Here is a 20,936-nt window from a genome sequence, read left to right as displayed (position 1 = left end):
AGGACAGACTGCGCCTCCTTCATTTTGTGTTACAGACACATAGTGTGTCTTCAAATATTTTTGGAATGACCCAATAATAATTTCTAAAAATCCAATGACAGGAATTCAGCTTAGCTAGAAACATTGGGCTCCCAAGCCAAAAATTCAATAAAGACTCCCTTTATTTTCTGTTTAATGCAAAATAAACAGTGAGGCAGTGCTCGCCCCCCCCTTCGCAGTACACACACTCCCCGTGCGCCTTACGGATGGACCAGGAGAATGTCTGCCCTTCATCCAGGCGTTCTCCTGCCACCGGAGCTTTTTAACACCCTCCTCCTCCCCCCAAGAAATCTGATGTGAATTAACAGTTGTTGAACTGAATTCAGCAGGTCTGACCTCAGCCCACATTTACACGGGCAGCTACGTGGGTGTCGCTTGTCAAGCGTATGAGGCACGTTGTGTTAGAAGACCCTGGCTGCGCTGCAATTACCCCCTTTTGATGATCAAAATGTAAATTCACGGGAGGAATGGCCTGTAACATTCTCCCGCCCGTGACTTGTGTTGGAGGATGACAGGGGACAGGGAAGGCACGGCCGCCACACCTATTCCTCAGTTCACTGAAGGAGGCCAGTGGGGCCGGAGGGGGCGGGTGGGGCGGGGCAGTCGTGCTGAACCACCAGAGGAAAAAGCGCAGTCTGTGCGGGCCCTTCTATAAATCAAAAGCTTTGCAAAGCTGCTGGAAAATCGGACGCTCTGTTTCACTTTCCAACCCAAAATGCTGGGTAGGCAACAGAAGCCACTTCTTTGGACAGTAGGCAGGCCCTGCTGTCTGCAGGAAGCTGGTGGGACACCTGCTCCAGCCACCAGGCTCCCTGACCCAGCACGGCTGCTGAGGCCACAGACAGGGCAAGTCTTGGACCAGGCCTGACAGGCCACCACACTCCCAGGTCGGGTATCTGATGCTTCTCAGAGCCCTCATCACCGCAGTAACAAAGGAATGATGTGTGAAATCGTCTATCTCTGCTTCTAGACAGTGAGCTCCCTCAGGACCAGACTGTCCATTCGTTTCCTTAACCCCCTCATTGCCAGGGCCTGGCAGAGGGTCTGGGCCCAGCTGACCCTTGTGCTGAACGAGTGAGTGAACAGATTCAGCACCCAGCTGTCTTGGCAACGGCCTCCTGGGGATGGGGCAGGTAGATTCCTGGACACTGACCCCTCCAGCCTGGCTGAGGTGACTCAAATGGACCCCGGGGGCCATTGCAGAACCAGACTGAACCGCAGAGCCTGCCCCGGTCACAGCAGCAGACCCCAGGACAGAGAGGCTTCCTCCTGCCCAGCCCGGCCCCCACTCCCTCCATAGAGCACCCCTCACTCTCTTCCCCTCACTCATCTGTTTCATCTAAAACAACTGATAATGCTACTTACCATTCACCTCATCTCACAAACAGTGATGACGGGATTTATGCTTTGGAAAGGTGTGCCCTTGCCGAACTCCCAGATCTGCTGGGAGTTTCACATCATTTCACACCATTTTGTTATGTTAGCTGCATAAATGCCCTTTTGCTTTTCAGACACTGTGGCCCATTTTGAGTTGGGAAAATGGGTCACCTTAGAACCGCTGTGGCGGCTGGCGAGCCTGAGCACAGGGAGGCCCTCGGTAAACAGGAATGTCAGCCCCAGACAGGATGTCATGAGTGCTCTGCCGGGCCCAGCACCTCTCTGGCCAGCTCGGCAGGGCCGGGGCTCAGCCACTGTGGGCTCCTGGTGAGCTCACAGGAGCTCTTCACTCCCTTGCTGAAGAGTCCAGCACAGACTGCCCACTTGTGACCATTTCTCCTCTTGCCACAGAGGGAGACTGTCCAGCTGTCCTGTGGCCCTGGGTGGAAGCGGGTCTGTATTTAGGCCTGGAGGGACCGCCTTCTACACTGCGCAGAGCTGAACACAGCCTCCCTTCCTCTCCTAACCCACCCAGTGCGACGTGCTGCACCTCCTCACTGGAGGGGGGACCAACCCCTGGCTGAGGGTGCGGGCATCTGTAGTGATGATTATTTCCTTTTGGGCTCTGGGCCTCCACCCCCAAAAGCCACAGATGCTGGTGAGATAAGGTTGCTCCTGAGGCGGGGGGTGGGGGAAACCTTGAAGCATTTGGCAGTTGTCTGTGACTAATGAAAACCTGGAATCCTAGAATTAAAAATTTTCCCAATAGCTTCAGTCCTGTGGTTAAGAGAAGAAGACGCTTGCCCTGGCTGGGTGGCTCCATTGGTTGGAGTGTCGTCCATACGCCAAAGGCTGCGGGTTCCATTCCCAGTCAGGGCACATACCGAGGCTGCCTGCTGGGTCCCCAGTCAGGGTGCATACGAGAGGCAACTGATCAATGTTTCTCTCTCACATCAAAGTTCCTCTCTCTCTTTCTTCTCGTCTCTCTCCCCCCTCCCCTCTTCTCTTTCTAAAATCGATAAGTATATCCTTGGGTAAGGATAAAAAAAGAGAGAGAAAAGATAAAGTATTTTCAGGTCTCAGCACCCTTGCAGAAGGATGTGAGGGCAGGGGGACAGGGCCACTGGGTCCTCCAGCTCTGCCCTTTCCAGCCTCTGTTGGACCCTCCGGAGGCCCGGAGGCCCGGAGGCCCGGGCTGCCTGCCGGCACAAGGGAGGCCCCGCAGCTGCCGGAGCCCTGGGTCCTAAGCCACACCTTAATCTCACAGCCGAGGGTGTGCCAATCAGTTCTGGCAACCTAACTGCATGTGCAAAAGAGCCTTTAAAAAGTGGGTCGGTCGCTGGTTTGATTCCCAGTCAGGACGCATGCCTGGGTTGCAGGCCATACCCCCAGTATGGGGTGTGCTAGAGGCAACCACACATTAATGTTTCACTCCCTCTCTTTCTCCCTCCCTTCCCCATTTCTCTAAAATCAATACATAAAATATTTTTTAACAATTTAAAAAGTGGGCTGGGAAGAAGGAGGGATGGAGAGGTGGAGAAAAAAGACCCAGTGTCCCCTGAGGTAACCACGCAGGCCCCAGACACATGGGTTTCTGTGAGCACGTGACTTACAATGTGCAAAACAGCCGAGGGCTCTGCCCAGAGGGCATCTGGGTTTGTCATCCCTCCTTATCTAATGCTTTTCCCGATTTGTCCACCTGCCACAGACAGGAGACAAAGTCTCTCCAGGAAAGAACCTGGAAATCCTGGGAGGTTTGCTTGGGGCTCTGTCTCCTAGGTTTAAAACAGATGTCTCCCTTCGGAACCTATGGCATTTCCTATTTTATTTGGTTTTTTTCCTGCTTGCCTCTTTGTAAGGTTTTGTGGTTTTAAGGTTTGAGACACACTGTCCTTATAAAAATGCTTTCTGACAGGGAGGTGCCCAGAGCCCTTGGAAGGGTCAGTCACTCCAGACAGACAGCTGCAAGTCTCAGGCTCCACTTGGACCGGAACTCAGGTGTCCCACCTTCCGCTCTGGGGTCTACACCTCAGAACACACAGCATGAGGCGACGGTGCAGCCCGGGCCAGACAAGGGAGAACTGAGACTCTGCCTGGCTGACATTCTGGGTGAAATGAACCCCGGCTGGTAGGGCAGTGGTAGGAACAACTGCACAGTCTGTGAGTACTTTTACAGAAATCACCTGATTTTTCCCCTGCAGAATATTTAAAACTATCTTCTAAATGATGAGTGCATGAGTGCCATTCTGATGGAGAAGGCATTGCCACTCTGGACAGACCTTCATAGCTAGAAGGGTCTGAATTCAACCCGCTCACCTTAAAGACGACAGTGGACTTGCCCAGGGTCCTAGCTGCTGGCTAACAGGTAGCTCAGGGTCCACACCTGTGAACTCTCCCTTGGTGGGGGTCATTCACACAAAGAGGGGTGCTCTCTCCCTTCTTTAGAAGGGAATTTAGGAAGTGTCAAGGGGCCCCCAGGATGCCCCAGGAGGGTGCAGAAGGAGTTCACTGGAAGCAGTGAGTTCATTCAGTGAAATTCCATCAGCCAGGCCCCAGGGTTAGTGACTCATGCTTCTGGCATCCCTGAGTAGGATGAACTTGGTCTAGACTGATGCAGTTTTCTTCCACTCTCAGCTTCAGAAATTCCAGTGTGCTCCTGAGAAAGGCCACACCTGTGAGACTGAACTAGTCTAATCATTGACTGCTGGGGTCCAGAGACACAGAGAAAGCATTAACTTCACACTGACCTCACTCCACTCTTGGCCACTTTTGAATGTATGAGCCCTAAACTAGGGGAACTTGAGAAAGGGCTTTGGTTCTCACACACTGATGTATTAATAGAAGAGTGAGGGTAAGAAGTCTGTGCTTGCTTTCAAAGCCAAGGTTGTAAGTAGCCAGGGAAGAAGCAGAGAGAGAGGTGAGCACACAGCATATGCACCACTGGCATCCCTTCTGTGTGCGTGTGTGAGGAGAGAGACAGACAGACAGACGGACAGACACCAATTCACACAGTGGTAGACACTGCCAACACAGTGGGCGCCCGCTGTATGGGCTGGGTGCATTTTCATAAACACAGAGTTACAAGGGGTTTTAGAGCTTGGCGATCACCTTAATCCGCTTCCTTCCCAGTGCAGAAATCTGGCTGCGACTGCCCTGGCCAGAAGCCATTCTATTCCTGTTTGAACTGCTCCAGTGACCTAGTGAATGGGGCAACCCCGTGCACTGCAAAGGGCCCTCAGTGTGACGGAGTTTTTACGCTGGGCTAAAGCCCACATCCCATTACCTTACCCATCCTAATTCTGGGCGCCAATACAAATCACAAGCATTGTCCCTTTGGCAGCACTTGAAACATCTGAGAGACTTGCCATGTCCCTCCCCACACAGCACTCTTCTTGACACCGTATCTTCACTTCCTCATATGATGCGGGTTCCAGACCTGTCCCCATCCTGCTGGTCCCTCCCCTGGGAGACCCAGTTAAGAGATGACCCCAGAACTGACCCCTGCCCTCATTTCTTCGTCCAAAGAGCAAAGACTTTCGGAAAATAACTCTTCTATCAATGCATTGGTTTATGTTCACTTTTTAGCAGCCACATCAACCTGTGGCTTATGCTGAGCTGTTAGTCAGCCTCTGGAGATATCAACATTTTTCAGTCACTCTCCCTAGCTTTTGCTCTGTGGCTGATTCCCCCCCATGAACCTTAACATAGGACCTTCTGTTCAGCCCTAATATGTTACAGTTTGGGCCTCTTGCTTCAACCTACTGAGGTTTTTCTGAATCTCTCTCCATAGTGTTCTGTTCTAGCAATCCCTTCTAGTTTTGTCTCTCAAGAATGTGATCAGCACTCATTTTAATCTCAATGCAAATTTCTGATACTTGACAGAGAGGCAGGAGCAGGGCGCTGGGAGATGCCAAAGAGCCCATGTACTGTGTTCACTGACCGCTCAGCAGTTGTCCTGGGTACCAGCAGTAGGTACACATGACTCCCCCCAAACCTACACCTCGTCCTTCCATGCACTACATTAATAACAGATGTTTCTTTAGTCAAGAGGAGTGATTCCATGACTTCAGCTACTGACCCGGGCTATTTACATGAGGTATTTCAGAGAAACTTCTCGGCATCCCACAAAAATCCCCTGTAGGTGGTCTGGGCAGCTCTCTAGCCATCAGGCCAGCTCTGAGGTGAGCACGGGCTTTAGCCACGGGACAGAAGAACCCTCTGGCAGCCCTCAAAGGCTCTCCTCAGACATCCTGAGATATAGGCCCTTTCATGACCTACTTTCATCCCATGCCACAGGGAAGAGGCTCCAAAAACTGCTCAACAGCTGAAAAGCCCTTGAGTGTTAGGGGCTGAACCAGAAGCCTCCAGGTTGGCCCACGGGAACCAGTCAGATTTGTATGACGGTGAGGGGAGACCTTACAGGAAAACGTGGAGTTTGGAAGACTGTGGAAGTCATTGGCCCCCCTTCAACTCAGATGACCACCCCCAGGTCATCCTCTCTGGGTTACTGGAAATTCATTTAGAAAGTAGGCTCCGCATTATAGAATAACTTTCCAGTTTTTCCTAAGGCGTGTATCTTGTCTTCTCAGATTATAAGGGCTGGAAGAAAAGGGTCAAATTTTCTTGCCCTAATGGTGTCCTGGACTGTGATGTGTGAGCAGCAAATGTCCAGCAAGTGTCCAAGACAAAGACAGGCACGAAGCTTTCCTATCATGGGCTCTCAGCCCTTCCAGAATAAGTACTCTTCGACATATTCCTTCAGTCATTCCTCTGCCTATGCTACACAATTAAGGCTCTGCTTTTCAAAACGCCCATCTTGCCCTGGTTGGTGTAGCTCAGTGGATTAAGCCCAAGCCTGTGAATCAAACAACCGCAGTTCGATTCCTAGTCAGGGTACATGCCTGGGTTGCAAGCCAATTCCCAGCAGGGGACGCACAAAAGGCAACCATACATTGATATTTCTCTCCCTCTCTCCTTTCCTTCCCTTCCCCTCTAACGATAAATAAATAAAATCTTTAAAAATAAATAAATAAAATAAAATCTTAAACAAACAAAGACCCAGCCCATCTTATCTCGCCTTCAAATGCTCAGCATGAGAACTGCCCGTAGAGGTAGTCACCAAAACTCCACTGAAGTGATGCCCACAGAGTCCTTCTCCAGAATCACTTTTTCCCTAGTGGTGAAATCCACTGGCATGTTGTGTTCTGCTACCTTCTTTTGCTTCAAATCGTCAATGACTTTCTTATGCCTGGAAGCCTGGATCTCTGCTTGACAGTCAACGTGGATTATGCTGAGGTTGTAGGCTGAATGGGGTCCATTAAAGATGCTATCATATGCTCGTTGTCCTAGTAGACAGGGCAATGCTATAAAGGAATGATTTGCTTCTGTGTACCTCTCATCACTGTTTAGTCTGATATCTTACCCTGGGTGACTCTTCACCTTAGGGGATAATGACCTTTGGTCTGGATTCTTGGGAGGAAGAAGATCTGGGAGTGGGAGATATTGTTCCCACTAGGTACCAAACCTTATTTCTATTGGGTAAAATGGGGAAATAGATAGAGCCCCCGCCCTTCCGGAGCTTCCAATCTCATTGGAAAAATGGGAAACACGTATGTGGGTGCTGATTATTCTGTACGAGGTTATGAAGAGAGGCAGTGAGAAGTGTGAAACCGAATGGGAAAGCCCACGTCATAAACTTCATGGTAAAGCGAAGTTGTCATCAGTACCTGGCGCACTAACTAAAATACAACCACTCTGTAAGAGTCACTACCAGTTGTTCCTAATAAAATAGCAGCATTTGAAGAGTGTCAGCTTCATCCTGCCAGCTGAGAAAAGGCTGGAGAGCCTGTCCCAGCATGCTCTGGGAATGTATGAAAAAGAGCAGGATGGCGTGAGTCATGGAGGGAAACATGAAGACCAGTCTGGGTCGAGCTTCCTCCGGAGCCCAAACAGGGCGACGTGAAGTCACCTTTCCTCAGCATTAGCCTCACGGTCAGCTGGAGGCTAAGGCGTGGGGAAAGCGCCCTGGCCCGGACTCTTGGCAGCTCCCACTGCCCCTCGGGGGTGACATCCAGCATGTTCCTTCAGGAGGAAATCTTGGCCGCCTACCCGCTGGCCCTAAGCCCTACATTCCCTGTACATGAACAGTGCAATAAATATCAATATTCATTAATTTCGTTGTTTAAGTGGAGAACATGTTGAAAAGATAAATCGGAAATGAAGCCATAAATGCAGATGAAGGGTCTGAAGCCCTTTGCCGCTCCCAGACGCCGCCCGGGGTCTGGCTGGCCACGTCGGAATCACGTGGGGGGGCTTAGAGGACGGGCCAGCCCCACGCAGGAGGCTCTGCTTCAGACCCCAGCCCCTGCCTCGTCATAAAGACTGAATCACGCCTCTACACACAACGAGAACGAGCGTCTTAGAAAACGTTTCCTCTGGTCATTTGCCCATATCCAGAAACTTCATAATATACATACTATTTCTGGCATCAAAAATGCAGTCAAAGATTATGAATAATGATATGTATTATAATTCAATATTTACTGATCCATACCTGTCCAATAAGCAAGAAAGTCTAACTACATTACAGCAGGTTCATAAGATAGAATATTTGACAACTAATAAAGGTAATGGTCTGAAGAGTCTTCGACAACATGATAAAATGTTGAAGATGCATAACGCTAAGTTAAAAATTTAGATATGAAGCTTGGAGTCATAAGCTTTCAACATTATCAATATTACCCAGTATCTGCATTTCCAAAGAGTTCTGATCCCCAGCTGGATTTGGGAACCACTCTCCTGGGGTGGCCAGCCTCTGCGATGGCCCCCCAGTGACCCCCACCTCCTGCCCTCACAGCGTCGGGCAGTCTCCTCCCACACTGTATGTGGTTGTTTTGTGGGACCAACAGAACACGGCAGAACTGGTGGGACAGCCCTTTCGAGATCAGCTTAGGAAAGACTGTGGCTTCTATGGTTTGCTCCTTCTCTTTCTCTTTTGAGTCACATACTCTTGAGAAAGTCCTGAGACAACTGCATGTCTTAAGGAAACTCAGGCAGTGGTGGAGAGGCTGTGCAGAGAGGACTGGAGAGCTCCAGCTGACAGCCAGAAAGCAAGCAAAGCCTGCCCACGGCCCCAGGAGCCAACCTGGGAGAGGCTCTCGCAGCCGCCGCAGACAGCCTGCCTGCAAGACTGAGAGACTCTGAGCAGAATCAACCAGCTAAGCCACCCTGGACTCCCTACTCTAGAAACTGTGTGAGATAATAAAAGTTTATTGAGCGAAGCTGAAAAATCTGGGGGTTGGGGGTGGGTAACTTGTTACACAGCAATTGATAACTAACGAGTACGTTTTCCTGGCCCAAAGGGCAAGCTCCTGGGCAAAGCACAGAAGGCCTTTCATGCCTCCTTTCTAGCTGCATTTCACATGACCCCCAGATCCACATCTTCTTCAGCAGTACTGGCCTGCTTCTCCCCAGTCCACGGCTCCATGACTCCGGGCCTTTGCCCAAGCCGTTCCCCAGTGATGGCATCCCCTGCTCAAGAAATCCTCCCTCAGCACCGCCCCCCACCAGATCCTGCGGGCTTGGCCCCCTCCTTAGTGCTCACACACACTTCCTGGAATCAGAAAGCGAAAAGTGAGTTACACGGAGAAAAGAAAACACCCATATGAAGGAGTCAGCGGGAGCACATAACTTGCCTCTACGTGGTTGACCAGTGAATTGTCGAATTTGAACCCGGGAATTCTCTTCTCACTGCACACCACACCCACATCTTCTGTGTGCTTGCAGTCGGTGACGCCCCAGCCGTTGGAGGAGCAGGCTGCAAGGGTCGACTCCTTGCCAGTGCAGTGGACATTGTCCAGCCAGATGCGCCCTGAAGGGAGCAGAGGAGAGAACCAAGCACTCTGTCAAAGTAAGTTTGGATTTTGGGGGGCGCCAATGTTGTACATGGAAAGAGATTTTCTCTAATCTTGGCAGCTGCGTGTGGTCATCAACTGATTTTTGAGTATATCAAGATACTGCACAGAGTTGTAGACCATCTATCTGGATCCCCTTGCCAGACGAACCTGGTGCATTGATTGAATGTGATCAGGGCAGAAAGCAAGGCTGAGCCCGGTGTCACGTGGCACAGGGGAAAGGGTGGGGACTTTGCATACTAAGCTGGGTTTGACTTCTGGCTCGGACTTCCGACGACTAGCTATGTGACCTTGGTCAAAGGCCTTTTATCTCACCAGGAAAGTGGCGATCATGACGACACTTGCGTCCTGGAATGTGTGGACTAGAGATAATGCATGGCGCATGCCTAGTGTATTATCAGCCCATAGTTACAAAAAAAAAAATGGTAGTGATGATGATGATGGTTTTAGCTACACTGACTATGGCACGAGCCAGACTCGCCTTCTGTCTGTAGCAGAGGCTGAACTGGACCCTCGGGGGAAAGTCTAAGCTATCCTGCAGCTGAGGCTTTTCATAAAGGCATTTTCATGTGTGTTCCCTTCTCTGACCTCCCCACCCCTCATGGAAGAGGATGAGGTGACATTGCTATTCACACTTCACAGACATGGAGCTCTGGCTCAGACAGGGTGACTCACTCTGCAAGGCTACCCCCAGAGCCTGGCACCCTGGTCTGTTCAGTGTTCTTCTCACTTCCTGATGTTTCCATCCACCGACTCAGAGACTAACCCACAGAGTCACCTCCCTACGTTTCCAAAGGCAGGTGCAGGCAGGGCTGGGTTGTGGCAGCGCATCTACCTGGGAGGCCCTGTGCAAATGGGCTCCCCTCCTGGGCCTTTATCCAATTTGCACTAAGCAGAGGATTCACCGGGCAAAATGTCAGAGGGTTAATCACAATGAGACACCTCCTCATATTCATCAGGATGGCTACTTTCAAAAAGCCAGGAAATAATGAGTATGGGAGAGTATGTGAGAAATTGGAACCCCTATGCACTGTTGCTGGGAATGTAAAATGGTGCAGCCTCCATTAAAAACAACATGGTAGTTGCTCAAGAAATTAAACATAGAATTGCCATACGATATAGCAATTCCCACTTCTGAGTATCTACCCAAAAGAATGGAAAGCAGGGCCTCAAAGAGATATTAGCACACCCAGGTGCTTTATGGCATTATTCACAATAGCCAAGAAGTGGGAGCAACCCAAGTGTCCATCGACAGAATGTGGTACATCCATACAGTGCGATATCATTCAGCCTGAAAAAGGGAGGGAGTTCTGAGTCACGCACAGCATGCGTGAATCTTGAGTTCATTACGCTGAATGAAATGAGCCAATTACAAAAAAGACAAATACTGCCTGATTCCACTTACCAGAGGTTCCCAGAGTAGAAAGACTCATAGCGACAGGAAGTAGAGGCGGGGGTCAGAGATGGGCGATGGGGATGAAGAGTGGTCGCTTGACAGGGACAGAGTTTCAGTTTTGCAAAATGAAAAGTGTTTTGGATGGTGGGTGTGCCACAGCATGAATGCACTTAACACTATCAAACTGTTCGGTGGAAAATGGCAAAGACAGTGCATCTTCATGTGACGTGTATTTTATCAGAATTCGAAGTAAAAAAAGTTAAAGTGCTACAGGGTTTTTCAAAAAGTGATTTTTACAAGTGCCGCTACCAAATGAGAGGAAACAAAATCTAACCTGTCACTTTTTCATGGCTCCATGCAGAACTCTGCAATATAACGGGGGCAGGCAATCTGGGTCAAGTTCTCTCGCAGGCTTGGGGCCTACGTGACTCAGTCAACCACTTCGACAGGCCTGGTCCCCATTTCTAAAGTGAAAACAATGATACCCAGCAAACAGGTTGTCATGGATATTCAGTGAGCTAATCTGTGTTCCTCACACATGTTCAAACTCCCTTTTCCTTTCTTCTTCCCAGTAAGTCAGAAAAACAATGGAAATACCATTGTTTCCACAATGCAAGGAGGAAGGGGATGAAACCACCCCCGCCACAGAGATGAGAAAACCAAGGACGCCCTGAGGCTCTGAAAGGTGAGGGAGGACGCAGGGCCAGTCTCCGGACATGGACATCGAGCCCCTGCTGTGTCCACTGTGACCTACGGCCGTTCAGGGCCCCAATGAGGGAGCGCTTTGGATGCATCCAGGGTAACAAAGAGCTTATTGAAAACATCTGGGCTGAGGTTTTCCAACTGGTTTCTCAATTTGGCCCGGTTTGCAAGCCATCAAGCTCCACTGAAACATATGCTCCCTAACCGACGGCTGTTTCAACAACAAACCAGTGTTTGTCTTGCTAAGTACCAGCAACGGAAAAGACCCTCCGTGTGTGACAACGGCCTCTTCCTCATCATCCTGTAGCTGCAGTAGCAGAGGTGGTGCGGAGAAGAAGCGCCCTTTCCCATCTGCAATGAGAGAGCTCCTCGTGCTAGGGAGATGGGAGCCAGACAGCGTGGCCAAAGGCAGCCTGAAGGGCTGAAAGACACTCCCCAGGGTCTGCCTAACTTCTCACAAGGAGCATTTGCAATTAGCCCCCGGAGTGCAAATGGGAACTAACTTACGCCAAAGAACTGCTTTCTTAAGGAGCTTCGGTTCACCCCCAGTCATTCTACCCTCCACATATCCTCACTGGTTATTTTGTTCTTAGATGGTGGGAATGTAAATTTTTACTCAGTCCAAGACTGCACCTCCATGCGTGGTAGTCTCATACAGCCTGATTTCACAACAGTGTTTTCCTGGCTGCTAAGTGCCAGTCCACTAGGCTGCCCTGGCCCAAAGCGGCCAGTGCCGGCCCTGCCCGCTGGGGGCAGGGACATTCTGGGCACAGGGCGCAGAAGCCGTCTCAGACATGCTAGGGCAGTGGCACTTGGCACGCGTCTGGGGCTTCAACCTTGGACCAAAAGAGCCGGTCAATCAGAAGCGATACTTCATTTCATCCTTTCCACTCATTCACTCTAAGAAATGCTTCTGAGGGAAGGAGACGTAAAGTAACAGACCATTCGGAGGAGAAAGACCATAAATTAATTCCACTTGAATGCCAGAGCGTTCTGCTGGGCTCTGTAAGGGGCATGATACCTTCCATGGACCATGATTTTACTTCATTTATTTTATTTATTTTATTTTAGAGAAAGGGAAAGGAGAGAAAGAGAAAGATCGATTGGCTGCCTTACATGTGTGCCCTAACTGGGGACTGAACCCGCAACCCAGGCATGTGCCCCAACCGGGAATCAAACTGGCGACCTTTATCTTGGCAGGATGACGCCCAACTGAGCCACACCAGCCAGGGATTTTATTATTGTTATTTTTACTTCTGATTTTGGAGAGAAGAAAAGGGAGGGAGAAGGAGACAAGTTAGAACCTTCGGGGCCTCACTTGGTCGTCTGCTGGCTTTGTCACTCTGATCTGAAGAATTTGAGGTGGGGGTGCATTAGGAATCAGACCTAAGCTCAGATCCAAAGACAGAGAGAGGTAAGCCACTGTCTTAGGCTCGGGTGGCTGTGAGACCCATCGGAGAGTGACAAGTGGGGTGCTGCACTCCCGGAGGGCGGCCTTGGACCGGCACCGCTGCAGCATCCCCAGCTCACCCAGGGCCACTTCTCGGGTTGAGCCGCAGGGGAGCACCCTCCAGGGCTTTGGTCACGTTCTCTGGTCACTATGCCAAGTACCGTTTGCCAACTGTTCTTCATACTCTTCCACATCAACATAAGTCAATCAGCTAATATTTACTGAGTTCTTACTATGAACCCAGTGCTAAAAAGCCTATCCTGATGAAATTCAAATACATTCATATTTAAAAGGGCTCTCATGATGGAAGCCAAATATGATCCTCAGAGTCCTAGAGACATGACGGTTACAGGTATTTTAGCATCCATTTCTCCCTTCTGTTCTCTCACGCCCCTTTCCTAAGTCTTGACGGTTTCAGCACTGCACAGAGAGCCCTCCCAGTCCTCTCGGACTCGTCCTCACTCGTCCTCCTCTCCCCAGTGATTTTCCTCCACCCTGAGTCAGCCCCCACCCCACGGCCCGAGCTTAGACCTGAGCATTACCGATAATCACACCCCTCCCCATCTCCATTCGTTCCTTCCTGCCCCGCACCCACGTCCCCACCCCGTCTTCCTAGCAATGCTTCTTCTGTGTTGCAAGCTCAGCAGAGGCGCACAATCCGCTGGTCCTAGCATGCTGCTGTCCGTCAGCTCTTCCGTGCAGTACCTTCCACGGGCCCTGATTTTATTTCTTTTTTTTTTTAGTTTTGATTTTAGAGAGAGGGAAAGAGAGGGTTTTGGAGAGAGGGAAAGGGAGGGAGCAGGAGACAGAGAGAAACATCAATGTGAGAAAGAAACACCGATTGGACCATGATTTTAACCCCTCTGCTCCCATAAACTTGCCTCTCTTTGTCATCCCTGAATGGCACAGTCTGAGCCAGACCACCGCCTATCCAGCAACCCCCTGTCCACTCCTCAGCAGGTGAGCGCAGGGCGGGGCGGGGGAACCACTCCCATCTTGTCTAATGACAGGTAAATTTAATGCTTGGGTAGAAATAAAATAAACTTGTCACTGAAAAAAACCTGCAGTCATTGAAAAGTACTTACTATTAAAATATTTAGGTTTAGACAGCCTGGAACAGAAAACATAAATTTGACGTTATCCCCGGATCACTCGACTAGCAGAATAAACAGAGACGTGCGAACATGGAGAAGCGTCTGCAGTTCTTTGTAAAGAAGACAGGCCACGGGTTGAAAAGCCCAGCATCTGCTAACTCAAGTTTTTCCTAAGGAATGAGATCTCATCCCTGCTAAGGAATACAGAGTCAGCGTCAAAAAGCATTTCACCTTCAGTGCGGTTACACCGACAGGATATATTCAATAGCACAGAGTAAGACATGAATGATATGAGATTTCCATTCTCCTATAACTTCTCGAGTAACAGAAAGCCAGGATTGGAGGACTATAACAAGGATCTAACTCAGTGAATCCCAGGCCCAGCCCAACCCCAACCCAGAATGCCCCGAGTTAGGCCCCCACGGGCTCCTATGCCATCAGCGAGGCATCGCTCCACCAGCCCAGAACGAGACTCGGGGCAGCTCTTTTGTCCAGTCAGCCGACTTGCTGCCCCAACTCAGGGAGGGCAACTCTCGGCTTCCGTTGTGTTTCTCTTTTGCTTGTTTGTTTTTTAAATAATGCTCTTCACCCTTATCTATTTCCCACTTAGTATTACAAATTATGAAAGTTTTTAAAAGTTCTTTGCTTTCTTAAAGATGTTCTATGTACTCATTTTTAGAGAGAGGGGAAGGGAGGGAAAAAGAAAGGGAGAGAAACATCAATTGGCTGCCTCTTGTTTGTGCCCCAACCAGGGTCTGAACCCGCAACCCAGGCCTGCACCCTGACTGGGAATTGAATTAGTGACCTTTCGCTTTGTGAGTTGATTCCCAACCAACTGAGCCACACCAGTCAGGGGACCTTCCTTCCTTCCTTCCTTCCTTCCCTCGATTTTTTATTTGCTTATTTTTAGAGAGAGGGGAAAGGAAGGAAAAAGAAAGGGAGAGAAGAAAGTTTCAAAAGTTCTTGGGAGCCCAACTTCCACACTGGAAACTGAGGCCAAAGGGGACAGGCGCTTCCTCCAAAGGACAAGTTAGTTGGGTCAGCAACAAGACTGAGCCCAAGGTTTTAGGCTCTTAACACCTGCCCTCTTATCTCAATCAGGGAGGGAAGAATAGGCAACCAAAGTAAAAAGCCCAAAGCAACTCTGTTCCTACAATGGCCTGAGTGCTGAAGGACAGGGCGGGAGGGCCCGGGGAGCCGGAGGGCTGGTCCGTGGGCTGCCTTTGTGAGAAAGGGCAAGGGGAGCCCCTTGGAAGGGATAGGAAGAAAGGCGCGGGCTCTCCGGACTGATCCGGCCCCCAGGCAGGCGGCGTGCTGGGGGAGATGCGCACAGGCTGCAGACTCTATTGAAAGTCCTCAGCCAGGCCGGTGGGCCCTGGATACCAGACTTTGTGGGCTAAATCCAGGAAAGTCTGGGCAAAGCAGGATTGTTGGTCACTGCACCCTTCCCAGGCACCCCTCCACTCCTGCCTTCTTGCACAAACACCAGGCTGCCCAGGCAGACTATTATCAGTAATTCGTACTTGACAGTAATTGCAGATTCCTTCACTAGGTTCGCCGCATGCAAGCCCGTTCCGAGGTTCCCAGGGAAACCAGCACCAGTTCTAAAGCACAGCGCATTTACCTTCCCCCTTGCCATAAGAGGAGCTGGCGGTCCAGGACTTGGCCTCCACGTATCCCAGCTCCCGGCAGACGATGTGGGCAGCATGGATGGAGAAGTCGTCATCACACACGGTGCCCCACTCGCCTTGGTAGTACACCTCCACCCGCCCCTCACTGTGCTTCCTCTTCTGCCCGGCCAGGCGCAGCTGGATCTTGGGAACATCAGCGGGCACCTGAGGCTGGTGGTACTCAGGAGCGGGCTGCTGGAAGTACTCCGGGTAGTAGGGCCAGCTCCCCGCAAGGTACTCCTGGTACTGCGCCACAGCGTGGATGAAGAGGAAGGAGAACACAGCCAAAGAGCTCCAAAGGCAGGAGCCCCCCCACCTCACCATACTCATCCTCGGGCTGGAGGGCCTGGTGGAGTGGGCAGTGGGTGCTTTGGGGCCGCAGGCAGGAGTCTCCTGGAGCAGAAGAGAGATGCAGGTTACAGAAATCTACACAACGTCCGCGGACTTCCTACTCGTTTGCTTAGTATTTAAAGCCCTTCACATTCTAGACTACAACCTCCTCTTGTCTCCCACCTTTCATTTCAGCCAGAAAGGCCTGTGCGCCCCACCTCTTTGCTCACCCATCTTCCCTGAGCTCTAAAATGCCTCTGGCCCACTAGGGTTCCTCACAGGAAACAAAGCACACTGAAACTTAATTTGAGGAGAGTGTTTTAAAAGACTCTGTGGCCATAGAGAAGAGCTGTTACCACCCCCAGGCTGGAAGGGCTGGGGAGGGAGGGGCTAAGCTCAGAGGGATACCTGGTTGGAACTGTGGCCTTAGTGAAGAGTTTCAGAGCCACCCCACAGCAACAGAGACAGGGGCAATAAACACCTGACCTCACCCTCCTCCAGCCCCCCATCCCTTGCTGGTGCTTCCTACTGGGCAAACCCAAGCCCACTGGGGGAGTCTATGGGTGGCGCCCGGACCCAGCGGTGGTGGGGGCAGCGGGTCGAAAGGGCAGGCATAGGGCGCCCAGCACACTGCCTCTTTCTCCCTGCCTCTTACACCTCATTCTCCAGGCCCAGCTCAAACCCCACCTCCTCGGGCAACATCCCTGCTGAAGCAGCCTCCGGGCTTCTCTGCCTCCAGGTGGCCTTATGACCTAGACATTCTTCTCACCCTTCCCAGACACTTTCATGTCCCCAAGTGGGTCACAAACTTCTTAGGGTCAGGCCTTCTTCTCTGGCTCCTCCAGAGTGAATATCAGAGGTTCATGGACCAACCCCAGATAGAGCCCGATTCTGAGTTCCGGAGTCAGGTCATATCAAAAGAGGTAAGTATTTAGCTCGCGTGCTTTGGCCCTTTCATAATTCAGAGAGAGGAAAACTCTCTTAAAGGGATTGCAGGTGTGTCTCACAGAAAAGGAAATAGACTAGGGCTATGGGGCCCACCAAGGCAAAAGCAGGACTGGTAGGTGGAAAGGAAAGGGTGACAGTAATACACATCCTTTCAACCAGGTCCAGGGGGTTAGGCTAATCGACACCTCAGTTCATGGCCCAGCACCATCAAGGAAGGGCTGGATAAGTGCCCAGAGCTTCCCAGGAGGGATGATCTAACTGGGAGAAGGCCAGGCAGTGCCTGGTGCCAGTCCCCAGGGTGGGTGCTGGGGCGGAGAGGACAGGGCTCAGGAGATAGTGAGGCCTGAGGACTTTGGAACGCTCTCCAGGTTCACTAAACGTCTGGCCATCCTCCTGTGATTCACAAACGAGGCCTGGAAGTCGTAGGGTTCCTGCGATGGTCCCCTGGCCACATTTGGTTCCCATCAGAGCACATTTGCATCCATGAGCTCATCTGCACCCCTCCACCTGAGGCGTGATGGGAGGAGGCATAATTACAATTCTTATTTTGCAAAAGAGAAAATTAGGAACCAGAGAAGGCTAGGGCTCTTCACCTGAGCTGCACCGTGAGTTCACGCAAAGCCAGAGCAGGGCGCTGCCAAGCTACCGAAACGTCAGCAGTTCACCATCACATATAAAAACATCCAGATTCCACCTGGGACAGGGCTGCCTTTCCATTTGGCTTGTATCTGCATTTCCTAGCTTCAGTTCCACTGACACGTCTCTCCTTGTCCCCACTCCAGCCCCTCCCACCTCACCTGTCCCATCATATCCTCCTGTATTTGGTTGAACTCTTTCCACCCAGACCAATCGTGCCTCCTTCCACCCTGCCCGCTCCGTCCAAGCAGCCAATGCCACGATCCTCCCGATTCTCCAAGGACACCTTCCCAGAGTCTACCATTCAGAATGAGCGCCTTCTCTGATGCCTAGAAAACAGCACTGTGCTTGTGCCTCGTACGGTTGTTGGGCTGGGCTCTACCAGACACAGCCCTGGGGGCAGCAGCCATCTCTGTCATTTACACCCAGCATCTTATGGCTCTGGCTTCCGCAGACTGGCTTGTATGAGATAGACCTTCCTGCCAAGAACAACTGGAAAAGGCAGATAAACTTTAAAAGCATATGTTTGAAAACACCTGAGAGCTCCTGAGGCAGCAAGGGCTCAGGGGCCAAGAATCCAGAGACAGGAAGCACACCTGCCCTCCAGCGTTTGTCAGTCCCAAGGCACTGGCCCACAGGCTGGGGAGCTAGTTAACTGCTCAAAGCTCTTGGCAGGCCCCCAGGACTGGGAAACTAAAATAGGAGGTCTGACCTGTTGAGTATCCCCAGGCTTTCGGAAAGGAGTTCTTTGCTTCCTCAAGTTAGAGCACAGAGCTGTGCTCTATTGTTAGAAAGCTCTCACATACACATACTTGGAATTCCCCAAGAGAGGAGAGAAAGAAGGCAGGAGAAAACTGTTTGACGAGATAATGACCAAGAAGTATACGAAACTGATGACAGATGATCCATCCAAGCAGTACAGTTTACATAGAAACCACCTCTGAGGTGTGGAAAATCTAAGGCAGAGAAAATCTTAAAAGCAGCCAGAGTATAAAACGAGCATTACCTTCAAAAGAGCAACAAGAAGACCAACAGCTGAACTCTCAACAGAAAACAAGGAAACAAGGAAGGTACGGACATACCAGTTTCAAAGGGATGAAAGAAAATAAGTCAACCCAGAATTCTGTAACTGCTGGAGAGAATGACGGTGAAAAAAAGACATTTCAGACAAACAAAGAAATGGAAAGAATTTGTTATTAGAAGATCCACAAGATGTTAATAGTAACGGAAGTTCTCCAGGCCAAAGGAAAACTGATCGAAGGTATTAGTGGAAGCGCAGGAGAAATGAGGGGACAGAAGGGACAGCGATGCAGATAAATCTACACAAAGACCAACCTTATAAAAAAGGTAAGAACGACTTGTGGGCTTTAGAATACAGGGTGGGCAACAGTAGGTTTCAGCTATAATACAATAATTATTAAAGAATAGTAACACAAGAATAAACTTGGTGTGGGGCAGGGGTGGGGGTGTGGTGTCAAAGACGGATGCAGAGTAGCTGTGAGCTCCATACACTTGCTCCCAGCCCTGGACTGGACTTGCAGCTAAACTACAGAACAATCAACTTAAAAAAACCATTTGAAATGTACCTGATCTGAAATTTTATAACCAAGATGCTCAGAAGAAGCCAGGATGAGACTTGTGGGATGAGCAGAGACGTGGAGAGGGTGAGCCCCTCCATGCAGGCGTGGTGGCTGAGAAGCTAGAAAGATTTCGTGTCTGCAAAAGTCCCTCCCCCTAGAAGTGTGGGGTCTCAGCCCCACACAGGGATCCCCAACCCAGAGCAACAGACACAGGAAGAAAGGGAGTCCTCATAGCACCGGGCAGCGGGAAGCCGAGGGATTCTGTCCACCCGGAAGACACAGAGCAGCACAGTCCCAGGGACGGAGCGCTCCTGTAAATTGTTGTTATACTGCCAGCATGGGGTGTTCGCTCAGGTCTACTGTAACAGGGTGCAGCCAAGGGGGGGGGCAAATAGGGATCTGTAATGGGGTCCAGAGCTCAGGGTGTCCAGGAAATATTAGAAAAAATATATAGGATGTCCTCACCCCCGCCAGTCTCAGCTGGGGGATGGGATCCATGGAGCAGGGCCATTGAGAGTTGTTTTGAATAGCAACCATTTTGCAGATAACCTCTAGAGTGATCATTTAACATATCAATAACCTGTATCTGGTTTTATAGATATGTTAAACAGCTATAGCCCAGCTGTAGCTGTGCTTTGAGCCAGGGGGGATGGAAGTGACTTCAACCCATGATGTAACTGGGAGGCAACTCCCCCTGGTTACAGAGCCTGCATGAGCGCTTGGAGATGATTGGCTGCATGACATGGGGTCACACCTGCCCAGACTTATTATGGCAACCCAGTAAAGCTGGAAAAATATGGGAATGCTGGCAGCTATGGTCAATTGTGGGTGGAGCTGGAAATGGTGTGCAGGGAAAGATTGGTGCTGGGATTTAAACCCAGGCACAGCAGCCATGTGGCGTTTTTTTGGGGGGGACCATGTGGCTTGGGCAGAGAAGAACCAGGGAATTCTACTTCTTTTTCTGAGATACGGTACCTGGGACTGGGCAGAGGGGGAAGGAAGGACTGTGCATTTGTGGGTATTCTAAAGGAGTTTGGGATCTCATTGAAGACGTTATTACTCTTAGGTTTGTATAACTCTTTAAATGAATAATCCTTTTCCTTTTCACCAATCTCTGGCATTGAGAGACATCTTTCCCTGGTGGCAGGCAAGGTGAACCTAGTACCAGATGGTGACCCCCGGAGCACAAGGGTGGGTCCATTCGGTAATAGTATATCGTTCACCACCCCCGCTCCGGGTCTGTTCTGTCACACTCTGACTGCTGGACAGGTCACACATCTGTGCTCAGGTTTTGCGGGGGCGAGGGCATGGACTCTGCTCACTACGCCCAGCAGTGACTTCTTCACAAACACTATTCTCTGGAAGGGCTTAGGGCAGACGGCCGGTCAGTGACTAAATTGTGTGGCTTGGGAAAGGGAGTTCATCTGGCCACCTAGAGTGCAGTGCCCTCCCCTGCCACCTGCCGAACTGCTGGGTCTGCCCCATCCTGCTGGGCTCCTGGCACAGCGAAACACCGCAGGGCTGGGGTTTTCCACCTGCCCCGCTCAGTTTGAGGGCACGGGGGAGCCAGACTTTGGGCCCTGCAGAGCCGGGGAGAGCTGGGAATTTTGGCCCCACTCTGCAGTGACCAGTCACATGGGGAGATCCATCGGAATGCCAAGCAGGGCTGACCCTTGCCCTCCTCCTGCTTGGTTTGGTGGCACAGAGGGCTGGGGAGCCATGTGAAACTGGGTTTTTGGGGACTGTTTCTCCCTAGGAGGCTTCTGTCTGGGAGACAAAGGGCTGAGTGCTGGGCTCTGTG

General features: G+C 50.8%; 1 protein-coding gene across 2 annotated transcripts in view; it reads right to left on the bottom strand.

The window, feature by feature from the left end:
* The window catches only part of LOXL2 (lysyl oxidase like 2), a 94,292-nt gene that overhangs the window by 46,980 nt on the left and 26,376 nt on the right, over positions 1-20,936 (bottom strand). For both annotated transcript variants that reach the window (XM_037152680.2, XM_037152681.2), the window contains exons 2-3: positions 15,596-16,034; positions 9,111-9,286 (exon numbers count right to left, since the gene is read on the bottom strand). In XM_037152680.2, coding sequence (XP_037008575.2) covers positions 9,111-9,286; positions 15,596-15,971 — 552 coding nt within the window. In that variant the 5' untranslated portion in view covers positions 15,972-16,034. The remainder of the gene's footprint in view (positions 1-9,110; positions 9,287-15,595; positions 16,035-20,936) is intronic.

The sequence above is a fragment of the Artibeus jamaicensis genome, unplaced genomic scaffold (genome assembly GCF_021234435.1).
Source record: "Artibeus jamaicensis isolate MK-2021 breed Jamaican fruit bat unplaced genomic scaffold, CSHL_Jam_final contig_477, whole genome shotgun sequence".
In the NCBI taxonomy this organism is placed as follows: Eukaryota; Metazoa; Chordata; class Mammalia; order Chiroptera; family Phyllostomidae; genus Artibeus; species Artibeus jamaicensis.
This window is presented reverse-complemented; position numbering and strand designations above follow the sequence as displayed.